Here is a 16344-nt window from a genome sequence, read left to right on the forward strand (position 1 = left end):
ACCATCAACAGTCTCAAAAAAAAATCAATCCCTAAACATGTCACCATTTTTCAATTTGACCCCTAATTTAAATTGGTCTAGCTTCAAGGGTCCTAAAACTACAAAAAAATAACAAAGATAAGAGCTAAAACACTTACATGCAAGGAGCTCACTGTACCGAACCTTGCTCTCCTCTCTAATGGTGTTATTTATTTTTTCTTTCTTTCGGTAAAACCAAAACACGTGAAGAAGATGACTGAATTTTCTATATTTTAGTCAAAGTTTACTTAAACTCTTAAATACAAAATTACCCTTGTAAAATAAAATAAAAATATTAAATTTTAATTTAAACGTTAAATTTTATCCGGACTCAAACCGGTTGACCATACAAAGCGTAAACATAAGTGCATAAATTCATAATTAGAAGGCTGAAAATACTTGTTGGACATGGTACAAAAAAGCCACCCTTAAGCCCACTAGACGCTTGTCCCACCGGTTGAGCCAGCGAGGCAGGCACCGGGCACTAAAGAACACCAAAATCCCTTGCCCTCTGCCTCAACGCTTCGATTGCAATTCCAGGTTTAAGCCCTTGAATTCTCCAACTGCTCTGATTTATTTGTGTTTCTTGCAAAAGGGTATGTATGCCAAATTCTCATGAAATATTTATTTTTCTGCAAATTGGGTATATTTTGTTTATATCGTTTGTTTAAGTAGTTTCTTAAATAATCTTGTTGGAATAGAACAAATATTTGATAACCACTAGGTTGATGCACTGAAACCCAAGTTTGTAATTGCAAGAAAAAGAAAGTTTTTCCTTTTCATTGGTGGAAGTTAGAGAGAAACCCTGATTTTGTGTTTGTTGAATTATATTAGGTGAGATTTAGATTGGGACTTCAAATTTCTAGTTCAATTGAAACAGTCCTATTTTATGTGTTTGACTGCAGGAAACAAAGATTTCTAAGAGAGAAACGCTGATTTTGTGTTTGTTGAATTATATTTGTTGAGATTTAGATTGGGACTTCAAATTTCTAGTTCAATTTAAACAGTCTTATTTTATGTGTTTGAATGCAGGAAACAAAGATTTCTAAGAGAGAAACACTGATTTTGTGTTTGTTGAATTATATTTGGTGAGATTTAGATTGGGACTTCAAATTTCTAGTTCAGTTAAAACAGTCTTATTTTATTTGTTTGAATGCAGGAAACAAAGATTTCTAAGAGAGAAACCCTGATTTTGTGTTTGTTGAATTATATTAGGTGAGATTTAGATTGGGACTTCAAATTTCTAGTTCAATTGAAACAATCCTATTATGTGTTTGAATGCAGGAAACAAAGATTTCTTTATGTGATTGGATGTCTGGTAATGAAACTTGGCAGATGACTCCTAAATGTGATGGTACTTCACAAAGTGGTTGTAAAGAGGCTGGGGATTCATGCCTTCCCTTTCCCAAAATTGGTTCTCAACAGTCATCTGTGAGTATGATGTTTGAAAGTCCAACGCCGATTTTAGTTTACAGGAGGAAGAAACGGTGGGGCTGCAGCAGCAGTGCTAGTGCTGTTGTTGCCAACTTTTGTGCACAGGAGCTGGTTAATTCAAAGAGAAGTGTGGATTGTTTTTCTGTTCTTAGTTCTAATGCACTTTCAGAGGCAGTTATGGAGCAAAAGGGAGTTTCTCGAGTTGAACATGAAACTGCAACAAAGACTTCTTTATGTGATTGGATGTCTGGTAATGAAACTTGGCAGATGATTCCTAAATGTGATGGTACTTCACAAGCTGGATGTAAAGAGGCTGAGGATTCATGCCTTCCCTTACCCAAAACTGGTTCTCAGCAGCCATCTGTGAGTGTGATGTTTGAAAGTCCTATGCCGATTTCAGTTTACAGTAGGGGGAAGAAACGGTGGGGCAGCAGCAGCAGCGCTAGCTCTGTTGTTGCCAACTTTTATGCACGGGAGCATGTTAATTCAAAGAGAAGGGCGGATTGTCTTTCTGTTGTTAGTTCTGATGCACTTTCGGAGGCAGTTATGGAGCGAAAGGGAGTTTCTCAAGTTGAACATGAAACTGCAACAAAGATTTCTTTATGTGATTGGATGTCTGGTAATGAAACTTGCAAGATGACTCCTAAATGTGATGGTACTTCACAAAGTGGATGTAAAGAGGCTGAGGATTCATGCCTTCCCTTACCCAAAACTGGTTCTCAGCAGTCATCTGTAAGTATGAGGTTTGAAAGTCCTATTCCGATCTTAATTTACAGGATGAAGAAACGGTGGGGCAGAAGCAGCAGTGCTAACGCTGTTGTTGCCAACTTTTGTGCACAGGAGCTGGTTAATTCAAAGAGAAGCGCGGATTGTCTTTCTGTCGTTAGTTCTGATGCGCTTTCAGAGGCAGTTATGGAGCGAAAGGGAGTTTCTCAAGTTGATCATGAAACTGCAACAAAGATTTCTTTATGTGATTGGATATCTGATAATGAAACTTTCCGGATGACTCCTAAATGTGATAGTACTTCACAACCTGGATGTAAAGAGGCTGAGGATTCACGCCTTCCCTTACCCGAAACTGGTTCTCAGCGGTTATCTGTGAGTGTGATGTTTGAAAGTCCTATGCCGATTTTAGTTTACAGTAGGAGGAAAAAACGGTGGGGCAGCAGCAGCATTGCTAGCGCTGCTGTTGCCAACTTTTGTGCACAGGAGCCGGTTAATTCAAAGAGAAGCACAGATTGTCTTTCTGTTGTTAGTTCTGATGTGCTTTCAGAGGCAGTTATGGGACAAAAGGGAGTTCCTCGAGTTGAACATGAAATTGCAACTGTTAGAGCTCCTGTGATGCCTCTTGCTTGCAGTAGAGGGCCTCACATTTCAAAGTACGAAATTGCTAATGGATGTTCTGGTGTGTATGACCACATTTCTGATGATGTACATAAAACTGTTGTGCAGAAAACAATAGATGTTGACAGTATAAATGATAGTTGCTCATCATCAAAGTCAAATATGGAACTTGCATTAGCTTCTACAAAAGATGAGATGGATGAAAACGGTGAGTGCTCCTCCTCTAGTGTAATAGCTGCTGAAGTTGCGATGGAAGATCTATCTGAAAAAGATGCGTGCCACAATATACTTCGGAACCAGGGGAATGTTGATGAAGTTGGGCCTTCTAGGAATTGTGTTAATGAGGAAACTGGGATTACCAGTGGTGGTAGTTGTTCTAGGTTTTGTAAATCTTGTAGTCGTTCAGGAACTGTTCAAAAGATGCTAATTTGTGATAGTTGTGAAGAAGCATTTCATGTACGTTGCTGCACTCCCAGGATAAAGAAACTACCGGTTGATGAATGGTACTGTATTATGTGTATGAAACAGAAGCGAATAATGCTCAAAGAGACAACTGCAAGCAAGGCTTCAAGTATCACTGGTGTAATGGGCAGATCCAGAGACAAATCAACTAAAGGGGAATTCAGTCCAATAGAATTAATGTTGAGAGATACTGAACCTTATAGAACTAGCGTTCGAATTGGAAAGGGCTTTCAAGCAGAAATTCCTGACTGGTCTGGTCCAATTGATAAGTATGTTCCGTAAATTATTATATATAAGTTTATTCTCTGTGGAATGCTTAAGTTTAGGCTCTCTATGCCATGTCAAAGGCACTTCTGTTTTCCGCACCAGAATTGATTTCTCAGACAAAATCTTGGGTGAAACATCAATAATTATTGCTGGGTTTTTTCATGTTCCTAGTATTGTTTATGATCAGTATTTATACCATGGTCTTGCATATTGCCCCAAAACTAGTTTCTCTGATTCATTGCAAGGAAATTCCAGGTTGGATAACTTGAAGTCCTGAATCTAGGTTTCAGTGTGTGGGTTTTTTTTTTTTTTGGGTGGGGGGGGGGAGGGGTTGGATTGAATAATACATTGAACTATCCGTTTTGTATGATGCATGTTTTGATTCATCATTGGTTGGCTTTACAAAGTAAAATGTAGTTACAGGTTCCTCAAGTGATTGACTTGGTTAGTGACAAAGACAATGTTTGGTTTATTGAATTTTGATTTTCTACTCTGTAAGCTATCTTTCTTATTTGTTTTCAAGTTTCTTTTTCCTCAAATATAAATTTCATTGAATTTACTTTGTTTGACATTAGAAATGGTAAAAGAAGGTTACATGCTATCATTGGCTTCTTGATTCACATGTGTTGTTCATAAACAGTATATTGTTATATGATGCAGTGATGTTGATAATATTGGTGAACCACTAGAATTGGATCCTTCAGAATTTACTGATTTCCGTGTAAGACCTCAGTTTTTTTTTTTTTTTTTGTTGGTTTGCATTTATATTTTGCAGACATGTGACCTTTTGGTTTGGGGATAATTGACACATTTTTCTAAATAGGGAGCAAATTGCAATAAGTCATCTAAATTAAGCTTAATAGGGAACTGGCTTCAATGTAGAGAGTTTATAGAAGGTGTAGGAGGCACTAAAGGAACCATCTGTGGAAAGTGGCGCAGGTATAGCTTGCTTGTTGATATTTTACTTTCTTTCTTGCTATTTCTGTTTGCAAAAGTTGGTATTTGCTAAAATTCTTTGCAATTTTTGTCTAGGGAATAGTAATCAATTTACTCCGGTTGACATGTAGATGAATTATTGTTGAAACTTGAAGTGATATCAACTCAGTGTCTAAAATCTCAAATGCTGACCTTTGGTAATCATATCCTCAAGTAAATCTACACTGTAATAAATATTGGTATAGGAGATCCTCTAGTAGTGGTTACTTAACCCAAATAGAATTCAAGCCCGGGTACATGTATTATAGCACCCTCTTTATTGTTATCTTATGCTTAACAGTTAGTAGATAACGCTGTTTCTCATATTAAAAAATTGAAAATTGATGAGATGTAAGTACATAATATCACTTTTCTTATCTGTGAATTGGTCAATGAAGTACTGCTAAGATAGTGTAGATAATTATAGAGGATAAAGATGTTTAAATTGTTCTGAAGAGCTTGAGGAATTCACTTCAGAGTATGTACCAGGTATAGCTTAGATGAGTTGTGGAACTTTATTACCTGGTTGCTATAACTTAATATGCACATATGTTTAACTCACTTTCTCAGTGGAGTTTTGGTTTTTGTGTTTCTCATGCAAGATGCTTAGTTCTTAAAGTTCTTGCTTTTGTAGGGCTCCTCTTCTTGAAGTCCAAACTGATAACTGGGAGTGCTTCTGCTGTGTCCAATGGGATCCATCACTTGCTGATTGTTCCGTACCTCAGGTGGTAACCCTTTTAACAACTTCATTCTATTTGATGTTATTGTTTTCGGATTTCAACCTTCAGGTTATGGTGCTTGACTTGGGCTTTTGAGTTAACTAACTTGGATTTTGGAATTTTGTATTACTAGGGAATCTCTTCATGGATCAGTAATTATTTTAAAATTTTTAATTTTGTTCTTTCCAAACTGAATAACTATTCCAGGTTTCATGTAAATATGTTTCATCTGGAAGCTCAATATTAGAGGTGGATCATATTTAATGTGTCATCAAGTTGTGATTAGTTAATGCAAGTCTGTGTTTCTCATAGATGTCAAGTGGAGACCCAAACTGAAGCCATGCCATCCCAAGAAGTAGAAAGAATCTTGGTTATAGTCCATTAATGTGTCCAAAACAGAATTGTGTCTTATAGTCTGCTAATCCTGGTCAAGGAATTGCAACTACAGGATGTACTATGTATTGTCTTTGCTGTTGTATTATACAAATACCAGTTTTGTTTTATTTTGATTTTTTATTTCAAGTCATTATAGAATATATCTGCAGTTTTAGTCTTGTAATAAAAAGGTTACAAATCCAAGAGAAAAGGAAGAAGTAATTTCTTTTGATATAATAAGTTCAAGTTTAGTTGTTGTAATTGTTAATAGTATTGATCATATTTGTCCTCTAATTGAACTTGTTGATGTATTTATTCCATCAGGAGCTGGAAACAGAAGAAGTTTTGAAGCAACTCAAGTATCTAGAGATGGTATGTAAAGACACACCCATTTAGTTATCTTCGCTGATTACTGGTTTCAATTTATTGCGTTTTATCTTTCTGTATCAAACAATGCATGGAGGGTGTATTAAACAAGCCTTCAGCCATGTTTGCAACTTGCGCTTGGCTCTAGTGTTAAGAGTGGAGTCAGGTTGTGGTAGAGCCACAAAGATCCTAGGTTTGAGATGTAGTGTGCACAAAAATTTCGACATTTAACATTATACATTTCTCAGAGAAGCGAACTTGTAACCAAGAGGAGTTATTTAACATAACACACAGCATTCTTACATAAACTATTAGGTGCTTGAAATTGAGTTATTGGGTTTTCTTAGGGGGATATAGGACCTACTGGTTCAAAGGGGAAAAATATATTCAATTTTGACCTTCCCATTTATTACTAATTCGTTGTAGGTTGGATTCTTAAAATGTTATTAGAGCTGAGGTTGTTTGTTGCTTAGTTTGTTATGCTTGTACTATTGTTTTTTGTTACCGTGTTTTTGCTATCTATGTGGAAGGCTCATCTAGTTGAGTTTGTTATAGTTGGGCTTTTGACTTTGGTGCTTTTAGAGAAACTAGTCTTCTAATTATTGGATGGATGAAACAGTAATCTATGTTACTCGGACTCAAGTTTGAGTATCAGTCACGGATAAGTGCTTGTTATGGGCATGTTCAATTATTTCCAACATTTCCATGTTTTTGAGTCATTAGAGGATAATATCCTCATTCTCATGTCTGATTATGCATTGGACCTGGGTACTTAAAATAATGAATAGTTGTATCAACATAAATAGAAATTTAGGGTCCGATATGAAGTAATTTCAATATACCAAAATTTCTTTGACATGTTAAAATAAATTTGATTGTTAATTCACTTAACCTTGCAATTTGGACTTTGGAATAGCCTTTGGCCTTGAAGCAAAGCCCTCATATTCTTACATATAGGGGTGTAAATAAGATACTTGTGCTCGCAAGTACTTGAGTTCGACTTGGAAAAATTTTTAAATTCAATATTGAGCCAAGCTCAATCTCAAGCAGCTCGAGCTATCAATTGAGTCAAACTCGAGCATCTTAGTATCCATTTGAACAGCTTGTGAGCTTAATTGAGCTTTTCATTTTAAAAATTTTAAAATATTTTATATTATTAAAACTAACACAAGGTCATAATTTTTCCCCCTCCCAGAAACTCTTTTGTTTTTCTTTCCCTTTCTTCCAATTTCCTGGTTTTCTGGCCTTTTCTCTTCATTCTTCCTTTCTCCTTCGCCTATTCTTGTTTGTCGTCCTTCATTCACACAGCTCTCTCAATTAAAATAGCAGAAAATCAAGTGAAACCAAGAACCAAGAACAACTGTTGGTGGAAGCTTCCTAGACTTTGAGATGCTCTTCTTCGTTGTCTCTTGAGGCCTTTACTCAGGGTTTAAGACCCATAATTTTGGGAAACAGAGAAGTATGATCTGATATACTATATTAGTATATTTATGAATTGAGATTAGTCTCTAAGATTCAAATACCCGGTGTAGGGTTTTTGGTTCTTCTCTTGGCCTTAATCAAGCTTAGGGAATCCATAAATGAGCTTAATCAAACTTGACCTCAAATAAGTATTTATATCTTGAGCCGAGCTCGAACTTAAAAAAATTATGCTCAACTGAGCTCAAGCTGAGTATTGCTTTGAATTTAGAATCAAGATCGCTCTTGTTATTATTCATGATCGGTTTGGCTCAATTACTCCCTGCTTGCATAGAACGTACTATGGATCTCATAATAGTTCTCCAAATCCTCTCTGCCATTTGTTTTAGTTTCTTTAGGGTGTTGTTAATATTTCACATTCTTTGCAGCTAAGACCACGACTATCAGCTGATCGGCGAAAATCAGATCGGACCAACAACTGCACTTCGCAAGACCGTAAATGTGATATGAGAAATGCAAAGAGCTAGGCCATGTGGCAGTGGTAATTTTTCCAGAGCATCTGTACAGCTTACCTTGAAAAGATCTTGTATATCCGAAATTCCTTAACAGTTCCAAAGATCTCAATTTTGCAACTAGGTATTTTCCTTAACGGTTAACTTGCATTCCATGGTATTATAATGGAGAAAATGAAGTATGAAAGAGTATTTAGGCATTGGCTTTCATGTTCTCTGTTTTGGTGTTTTGCTTTGGCTTGCCTGCAAATTCCTGCGTTTGGTTTCCTAAATTTCTATCGTATGTCCATGGTTGTAAAAGTCGGACCAGACTGACCGATTCAATAGGTTGAATTAGGAATCAGGAGGTCCAAATGTTTAATCATCTATGTTGAACCGGAAAATTATAGAACCGCCCAAAACTAGGAAGAAACCGGTTAAAAACCGGCCAAAGCTACTAGTTTACTTTTCTTTTTATAGGAAGAGGGGTCACAAATTATGGGATTCGGATTCTAAATTTGTTAGTGTCATTTGAAGAACCATAAGAAAAATCATGGGTGTATTTTTGCATGTAAATTGGATTGGATTTTATAGTTTATTGCCATATAATATACACACATTTTACACATAGTTGAGAGGTTTTTTTTCTGCTGAAAATTTGAATTGTTAGAGTTAGGTATAAACATGTATATGAATGATAATCTACCACTGAAATTATGGGTAGTATATTTTTGTTTAAGTCCTGGGTGCTAACTATTGGAAATTACACTATTGTCATTAAAATAGAAATTAAAACATTAATTGCTACACATATCCAAGGGGGGTTACACCAACATCATAATATTTTTTTTTCTACCACTCACCTTTTTATTATCAGACTAATTTCTTTTATCTTATTTTTCATACTTGTAATCCTAGTGGAGATATCTCCAAGGCTTTGCTCTCCATTTCAATACAACCCTCATTCACTTCTTTGGTTTCCCTTTTATACACATATTTACTTGATGCCCAAATAAATGCCCCTAAATTAAGGGTTGATATGACCAAAAGGAAACCATAATAATAATCCAAATGAGAGTCATTCAAGTTGTCTCCAATCCAGCTCTTATGCTCACCTCTATCTGTAAGTTTATCCACCATTGTTACCAAAAAGCTATTCAAGAAGTTCCCAATTCCAATACCACTGGTGAAAAATGTTGTCCCTAGGCTTTGCATGTCTTCCGGTGACTGATCATAGAAGAATTCCAGCAAACCGATAGCGTTGAACACATCGGCTATTCCAAGTAGAACATACTGTGGCAGCAACCAGAATATGTTCATTGGAACAATTTGTTTGGGTCCGGTGATTTGATGCACTCTTATGACATGCATTCTTCGGACTTCTACAGCATATGCGATGGCGATCGCAATGACTTGGATGACGAAACCAATGCCAAGCCTTTGGAGGAGCGTGATTCCTCTCGGATTCCCTGTTTTACGGCGCATGAATGGCACGAAATAGCGATCGTACATGGGTACTGAGATCAGCATGGAGAGTGTCACGAAGCTACCTAATGAAGCTGCTGGGATTTGAAAGCTTGAACCTAAGCTTCTATCCAAGGTGGTTCCTTGTTTAACAAACAATGTGTTTATTTGAGCCCAGATGGTGCTTGGAACTAAGGTAACTAGCCATATTAACATCATCCCAAGGACAAGCTTTGTTCCTTCCACTTGAGTTACAGTGCAGGGTGGTCTACCTGAGTTGCCATCTTTCACTGCAGCTTTGTCTAAGAATCTGTGAACACACGAATATGAATGACAGACCATTAAGTCATGATGAATTTCGCAAGCACTTAATGCCAATAATTAGTACTAATTAATCAGAGCATTAGCTGATAAGATGCGATCCTAATCATGTTCAAGATTCTAATCTGATGTTGACCTTCATATTTCGATTTATTGCAATGCAGTTTCATTGTTCCACCAAACATTTTTCACAAATCATTTGTCTTCATTTGTTGATTGACTCCATAGAGTGGGGTCACCATTTCACTGTCACAGAAACCAACTTGGTCCCAACAATTATGACCAATATTTATCATTAAAGGTTGTCTAAAAGGAAGTACCCAAATTAAGCCTGCAAGGTGTCCCTACGGTCGCTATTTTTATGATAGCATGTATTACGTTTGTAACTGTGTTAAACTCGGTGTAATTGGAAACACATCCGGGACCGCAATTTAAATCCCTGACCCCACCATTGCCTTAGGCACAGGAGATTTCCTAGTTATGCACATGCATTTGGAGGTCCCCTATTGCACCTGTTTCTAGCACAAAAAAGATTTAAAGCACTTTGCTGCATTGTACGATCTCAAATTGACTAAAACCCTTACTAAATTCAATGCCACAATGATTGCAAGAAATGGGACAGTACTATTATTCCCATTTTTTTTCAAACCTTTGTTTATATTATCTTAAAACAGTGGGGAAATTAGTGGGAAAAATCACCTGAAAATTGGAGTGTAATGGACCTGCCGTTTCCCACTGTTGATGTAATATTGTGGCTCATGTTCATGAAGCTGACAAGGGTTTTGAGGGAGCTGAAGTTTCCTGTTTTTGAATGCTGTAACGGGGACTTGAATCAGGTCCCTGGCAGGGCTCTTGGTCTTCCTCACTTTGTGTCTGTAAATTGGGGTTCCAAGATAAAACACAACGAGGGAGACCAAAAGACCAACTGTCGGAACCCCATAGCCAAGCCCCCAACCCAAGTTTTCTTGAATGTAGACTAGGCCAAGAGTAGCAAACAAGGCACCCAAGAAAGAGCTGAACATCCACCAGTTGAAGAATGAAACTTTGAGCTCCTTTTCATGGGGATTAAAATCATCAAACTGGTCAGCCCCAAAGGTTGATATGTTGGGCTTTGTTCCCCCTGCTCCTAGTGCTATGGTGTAGAGAGAGATATAGAAGAAAGCTACTTGTGATGTAGAGGCTTTGTTGCAGATTCCATTGGTGCAAGTTGGCTTCAATGATTTCAATGAAACTGCTGTTGTGAGCATTATCATTCCCTGTTCACATCAAATCATGGTATATTAGACATGCAAATTTTTACTCTATATTTTCTTGAAATATTAATGTTTGGTACATATTTCGATATGAGAATGTCTAAATAAAAAATTTAGAAAGAATGAACATACTCTTGTCAACGTACACCTATACCCAACATTAAGACTCAGATCCGAATAACATTACATACATAAAAATTAAAGAAAGAAAAAGAATGAAAAGGATTCATTGTTTTGTGAGCATGTGCAAACCATATTAAGCAATTACAAAAAGTTGCCTCAAGCATCAAACACCAATTCTCTCTTCTTATCATCAAAGACAAAACATTTTTTTGTCGCCAAGTAATATTTTAGTTCAAAAGAGGTTGCTGTATGAAAATAAAAAAATAAATAAAGAAATTTGGATACCAAAAAAGTAGATTTAAAAATCAACTAAGACAATTGGATATTGTCGAATATAATTTTTTTATCAATGAAAACAAATTAGTCAAGTCATTGTCATTTGGTTGAAACTCATTTTCCATAAATTTAAACACTATAACAAAACAGTTCCCCAATTATAAGTGCAAAAACAAGACATGATGGCAACTTTTTTTTAGTGGGGTGTATAATGAAAATCAGATATGCTTTGTGGGGGAGAAGAAAGTACCATCTTAATATCTCCATTCTGATTAGGCCAAATGACTTGCTATTATTCATTGAATCCACTAGAAGAAGAACCAACCAAAATTAATAAATCTAATTGGCTTTCTCCTAGTAGGTATCTAGAAATATGGTCCATCCAAAAGATATGGCCTCCTTTTATAGAATAGTGAATATAACCCCTCACCATATTCACAGTTCTTTGGTAGAAAATAGGTTTTAATTTCATGTGAAAGATAAAAATGTTACTCAAACATGAATATATGTATTCGATATAGAAATATCTAATTTTTTTGAAGTTTTTTCATGTTTTTAGAGAAAGTCGATCAATATGTCTAACGAAAAGAAAAGCTTAAAGTTGGAGTTTGGGAGAAGTAATTGGTGAGTTTACCATGACATAGATAAGAGATGAAACAGTGAAAGTCCAGAATCGACCCAAGTAAGTATCAGCAATGTAAGCTCCAAGAATTGGTGTGATCCACACCGATCCTGACCAGCTATTCACATTTCTTACAGATGAAACTGTATCTTCATGGAGTTGGGTCGTCAAGTAATTCACTAAGTTGGAAGCTATTCCATAAAAAGCCATCCTTTCAAATGCTTCATAACCTGTTTAAGATTATAAACACACTAGAAATCAATTCAAAGCAATCAACTGAACGAATCAAACACTCAAACATGTAGTCTTCATTATAGTGCAAAAGAATAACTCATGGAGCTGCAATTAAAACCCTTGCTTTGATGAAAGTTTTTAGACTCTAAATGGAAAACTAATGAAACCCAAAGGCCAAACACAAACAAGTTTTGCTAGAAGTGAAAAAGCTGAGAGTTACATATATATATATATATGACTCTAAATGGAAAACTAATGAAACCCAAAGGCCAAACACAAACAAGTTTTGCTAGAAGTGAAAAAGCTGAGAGTTACATATATATATATATATATATATATGTATAAGTATCTTACCAACAAGGAAAGCACAAGCATTCCATTTCCCAGTTTTGGAAGCAAGAACGGGGCGACCACGAAGATCGACAGTACCATCTTGAGTGAAACCTTTGGTTTCCATTTTTATGGGAGATATGTTTTTATGGAAGAATAGATGAAAGAATTTATAGAAAGATTTACTGTTTTTTTCTTTTAATATATATATATTATTGATGATATGTATGCATGTATGTGGTGAAAGTTTTGGCTCACTGTTCTTATTTCTTGCTTCACCAAAGCCTGCGCCTTTATATAGCCGCATTAATTTGGATTAAATATTGTTTTATATATATATATATATATATATATATATATTGTTTCTTTTATTTCACTAGTGATTATATGTAATGGTAAGAGACATATTACACTTTCAAAAGAAAATTTAGAATTAAATTTTACACTTTCAAAAAGAAAATTTAGAATCAAACTTTAGAGATAAGAGGACAAGTCACAAATCTTAAATATAATCTATAAAATAGATATAAAGAATATAAAAATTAATATTAAATACAAATACAATAGTGTAATAATCTATTATTAACACGATTTATTTAAAATAAATATTTCATATTTAATTTTTTAAATGCTCATATTTAAAATTTTTCATACATATATATATTTTGTTGTATTTATATTTACACAAATTTATAAATAAATAAATAAGATATGATATGTATACACATTAGAATTGCTTTGTTTTTTTCCAAAAGAATTGCATGTTTATATATATAGATATATATATATATATATATAAGTTATAAATACAATTACAAATATTTATAATTAAAATAAATCATTAATCAGTGATTAAGAGTTTAATTTTCTCTTTGAGTATGGAGCAGCTTTTAGAATTCGTGGTCAAGCATCTACCCTTAATAAGTTTACGAATACGGACGATTAATTACTGATTTATTTCGATAAATACCTTAAGAAATAAAAAATCATTAAAAAACACAATGAAGCTGATAATTAAAATTTATTAAAATCTATATTAGAATAAATTTAAATAATATCTATAAATAATTATAGTTTCAAAATTTTGAGATTTTGAATTTTGAGTTTCATTCAATTTATTTCAAATTTAGTATTCATAATAATTGATTTATTGAAATTAATGTAACTTTAAATTACTTTTTAGTGTAATTATCATATACATTTATAGAGTATATATAACATTTTTTATAATTATTTAGTTTATATATATTTAATCAATGTATAAAAATAAAAATAATATTTAAGAGTAAAATCATAATTTTAGAAATCAATGAAACAAGTAAGTTTTCCCATTACTATCAATCAATCAATCAGTTTTCTCATTACTATCAATATTTTGTCTTCATTAAATCAAATTAATTTTAATAATCACTTGTTAAAATTAATTAACATTAATTTTCAGATTAAAGCCACCTCGTATTACAACTACAACTTGACATGTGATAAAAATTATAAAAAAAAAATAAAAGTTATTAAATTTTAATAAAAATATAAAAACTATTAAAGATTAGAAAAAAATATTATAAAATGCATAAAATAAACGTTTTAACCATTAATTTTAACTGTTGACCATTAAAGTTAACGACCCTTTTTTTTTCAGTTAAAGCCATCACCTGTCGCAACATAGCTTAACATGTGATGAAAAATGATAAAAATAAAAATCAATAAAAGTTATGAAAAATTATAAAATGCTTCTTTTGGTACGATAATTTTGTACTTTTTCTCTTAATTTCATATTTCTTTACATTTTATAATTTTCTTACTACTTTATAAAATTTTATAATTTTTACAATTTTATAATTTTTAATAAATTTTAATATTTTTATTAAAAATTAAAAATTTTAATTTTTATTAAGTGTACAAAAATAGCGAGCTTAATTACTTTTTTTTTAAAGTTTGAGGGCCTTTTGATGCATTTTGAAAATTTAAATATCCAATTAAATGCCAAAAAAGGGACTTAATGACTATTTGTAAAAAGTTTGAGGGCTTTTTACACCCTTAAACTTTTATATATTATTATTGAATTAAATCACATCACTAAAATGAAGTTAAATGAACTTAATTTTAAATTTTTTGATAAATATGTTATTATTTGATTTTATGATTATTAAGTATAACTCTTATTTCAGTCAAATTTGAGAAATAATCTTTCGCTTAAACTCTGTTTATTTGTTTTAATCAAACTCTTATTAGTCTAGATTATTTTATTATTATTTGACCTATAAATTTAGCTTATAAATAGACTCTTTTACAACCTTAGAAAAAACATCCATTAGAAATTAGAACTCACAACACTTTTAGAGACTTTTGTGTTTACATTTTGAGAGTTCTTTGTTTTCGAATTTTCGGGATTTAGTTTTTATCTCCATTTTTTGTACTCTTCGTTCTTTTGCCATTATAGTAAAATTATCTTTGCCCGTGATTTTTTTTATCCTCTTTAGAAGGATTTTTCCATGCTAAATTTGTGTGTTTAATTTCTTAATTTATTCCTCTATTTTTACTTATTCCTTACTTAATCAGGTCGATCCCCAACACTGATAATGTATAGAATAATATGTTAGGAAAGGAATTAAAAATATCCCACAACACCTTTGCCTTATGTTTACACCCCTTATTTATATATATATATATATATATATATATATATATATATACTTAGAACTTCTACTTCTTACATAGAGAAAGCTATACAAACCCTTACTCTAATATTATTACTCATTAATATGATCATGTAAATTACGTTTCTTCTAATAAAATTTGATAGAAAATACTTATAATTTTAATAATTAGATTGTGATTTTTAAATACTTAATTTGCAACCTTTTAAGTATAGGGTCTTAATCTCAAATTTTGTAAAAGTATAGGGACTAATAGCGTATTTTAACCATAAAAAATACATTCCAACAAACTTGGAAAAATTGTAGGTGAACAAACTTGGTAAAAATGCTCCAGAAAGTGTCGTTGATGAACAAATTAAATTTGTAGGTAAACAGCTTGGCAAAATTGCTAATTCTTTGGAACAATTTATGCGGATAAGACACCACATCTTTACGAAAAAGTGATGTCGATGGAGGTAGAAGGATTTGATGATGACTTCCTGTGTTCTGTTCTGTGTTTGATTATCTAGTGAGTCATGAATATGAGACAAAAGCTTTTTTAGTTAAAAGTAAGAAGCATAGAAAAATTTGGCTTCAAAAATCTTCTCAAGGTTGAAGATATTGATACTTTTAATGTGGTGTAATATTAGTTATGCACTTGGACAATGTTGTTGTTATCATATGGTGTACTACTAATTATGCATTTGGATAATATTATTAATTTCTAGTATTAATTGTGGCTTAGAAGCTAATTTATAATTATTCAATCCTTTTTTTTATAACACAATTACAAATAATTTATTTGGTTTTGGTTGTTTTCAATTTATGACGGTTAATATTTTAGTTTAATAATTGAGCATTATTATATATTTAAAATGATTTATTTATTTATAGATAAATCATTGCAATATATGTAAAAATATTTTAAAATATAAATTTATTAATATATATAATAAACTCAATTAAACAATGAAAAGATTAAATTTCTTAAAATAACTTCTCCGGAAAATATTTTCAAGAAATCTCCCAAACAACAGAAAATATTTTACACAGTTTCATCCAAACACCAGAAAAGCAAATTATTTTCAAAAATTATTTTACTGGCAAATAAATGGAGCCTAAATCAAATAAGAAATTCTAAAAATTCTTGGACAAAATACCCATCGAATGTAATTAAAAGTTTGTGATCAGGAAGTTGAAGTTGGAGTATCTCAA

General features: G+C 32.9%; 2 protein-coding genes across 18 annotated transcripts; one reads left to right on the forward strand and one right to left on the reverse strand.

Moving 5' to 3' along the window:
- The first annotated feature begins 351 nt into the window (after positions 1-351).
- On the forward strand, positions 352-8091 carry LOC108486148 (uncharacterized). Of its 17 annotated transcripts, none has more exons than XM_053030081.1 (10): positions 353-558; positions 1051-1106; positions 1178-1233; positions 1303-2184; positions 2293-3527; positions 4186-4246; positions 4349-4464; positions 5135-5225; positions 5919-5966; positions 7808-8091. In XM_053030081.1, exons 4-10 carry the CDS (start codon positions 1330-1332, stop codon positions 7904-7906), a joined length of 2505 nt encoding a protein of 834 aa, XP_052886041.1. In that variant the 5' UTR covers positions 353-558; positions 1051-1106; positions 1178-1233; positions 1303-1329; the 3' UTR covers positions 7907-8091. The 17 variants fall into 17 exon arrangements, with proteins under 17 accessions (XP_052886033.1, XP_052886034.1, XP_052886035.1 ...); XM_053030077.1 differs by having other exon boundaries at positions 355-614; XM_053030073.1 differs by having other exon boundaries at positions 352-558; positions 1303-3527.
- A 533-nt stretch (positions 8092-8624) lies between these two features.
- Positions 8625-12800, reverse strand: LOC108486150 (protein NRT1/ PTR FAMILY 5.1-like). Its single transcript, XM_017790013.2, has 4 exons — positions 12518-12800; positions 11942-12159; positions 10355-10911; positions 8625-9644 (listed from the first exon to the last, which is right to left on the reverse strand). The coding sequence occupies exons 1-4, from the start codon at positions 12798-12800 to the stop codon at positions 8771-8773; spliced, it is 1932 nt and encodes a 643-aa protein (XP_017645502.2). The 3' UTR covers positions 8625-8770.
- Between the last annotated feature and the right edge of the window lie 3544 nt (positions 12801-16344).

The sequence above is a fragment of the Gossypium arboreum genome, chromosome 6 (genome assembly GCF_025698485.1).
Source record: "Gossypium arboreum isolate Shixiya-1 chromosome 6, ASM2569848v2, whole genome shotgun sequence".
NCBI classification, from domain to species: Eukaryota; Viridiplantae; Streptophyta; class Magnoliopsida; order Malvales; family Malvaceae; genus Gossypium; species Gossypium arboreum.

Bases quoted from the DNA above. Each gene is read 5' to 3' on its own strand.
- LOC108486148 (XM_053030073.1), top strand. From the start codon at position 1,330: ATGTCTGGTAATGAAACTTGGCAGATGACTCCTAAATGTGATGGTACT. The intron at 5,226-5,918 runs GTGGTAACCCTT...TTATTCCATCAG, and splicing joins CTGATTGTTCCGTACCTCAG to GAGCTGGAAACAGAAGAAGT. The intron at 5,967-7,807 runs GTATGTAAAGAC...CATTCTTTGCAG, and splicing joins AACTCAAGTATCTAGAGATG to CTAAGACCACGACTATCAGC.
- LOC108486150 (XM_017790013.2), bottom strand. From the start codon at position 12,800: ATGCGGCTATATAAAGGCGCAGGCTTTGGTGAAGCAAGAAATAAGAAC. The intron at 12,160-12,517 runs GTAAGATACTTA...AATCTTAAACAG, and splicing joins TGCTTGTGCTTTCCTTGTTG to GTTATGAAGCATTTGAAAGG. The intron at 10,912-11,941 runs GTAAACTCACCA...TGATGTGAACAG, and splicing joins CATCTCTTATCTATGTCATG to GGAATGATAATGCTCACAAC.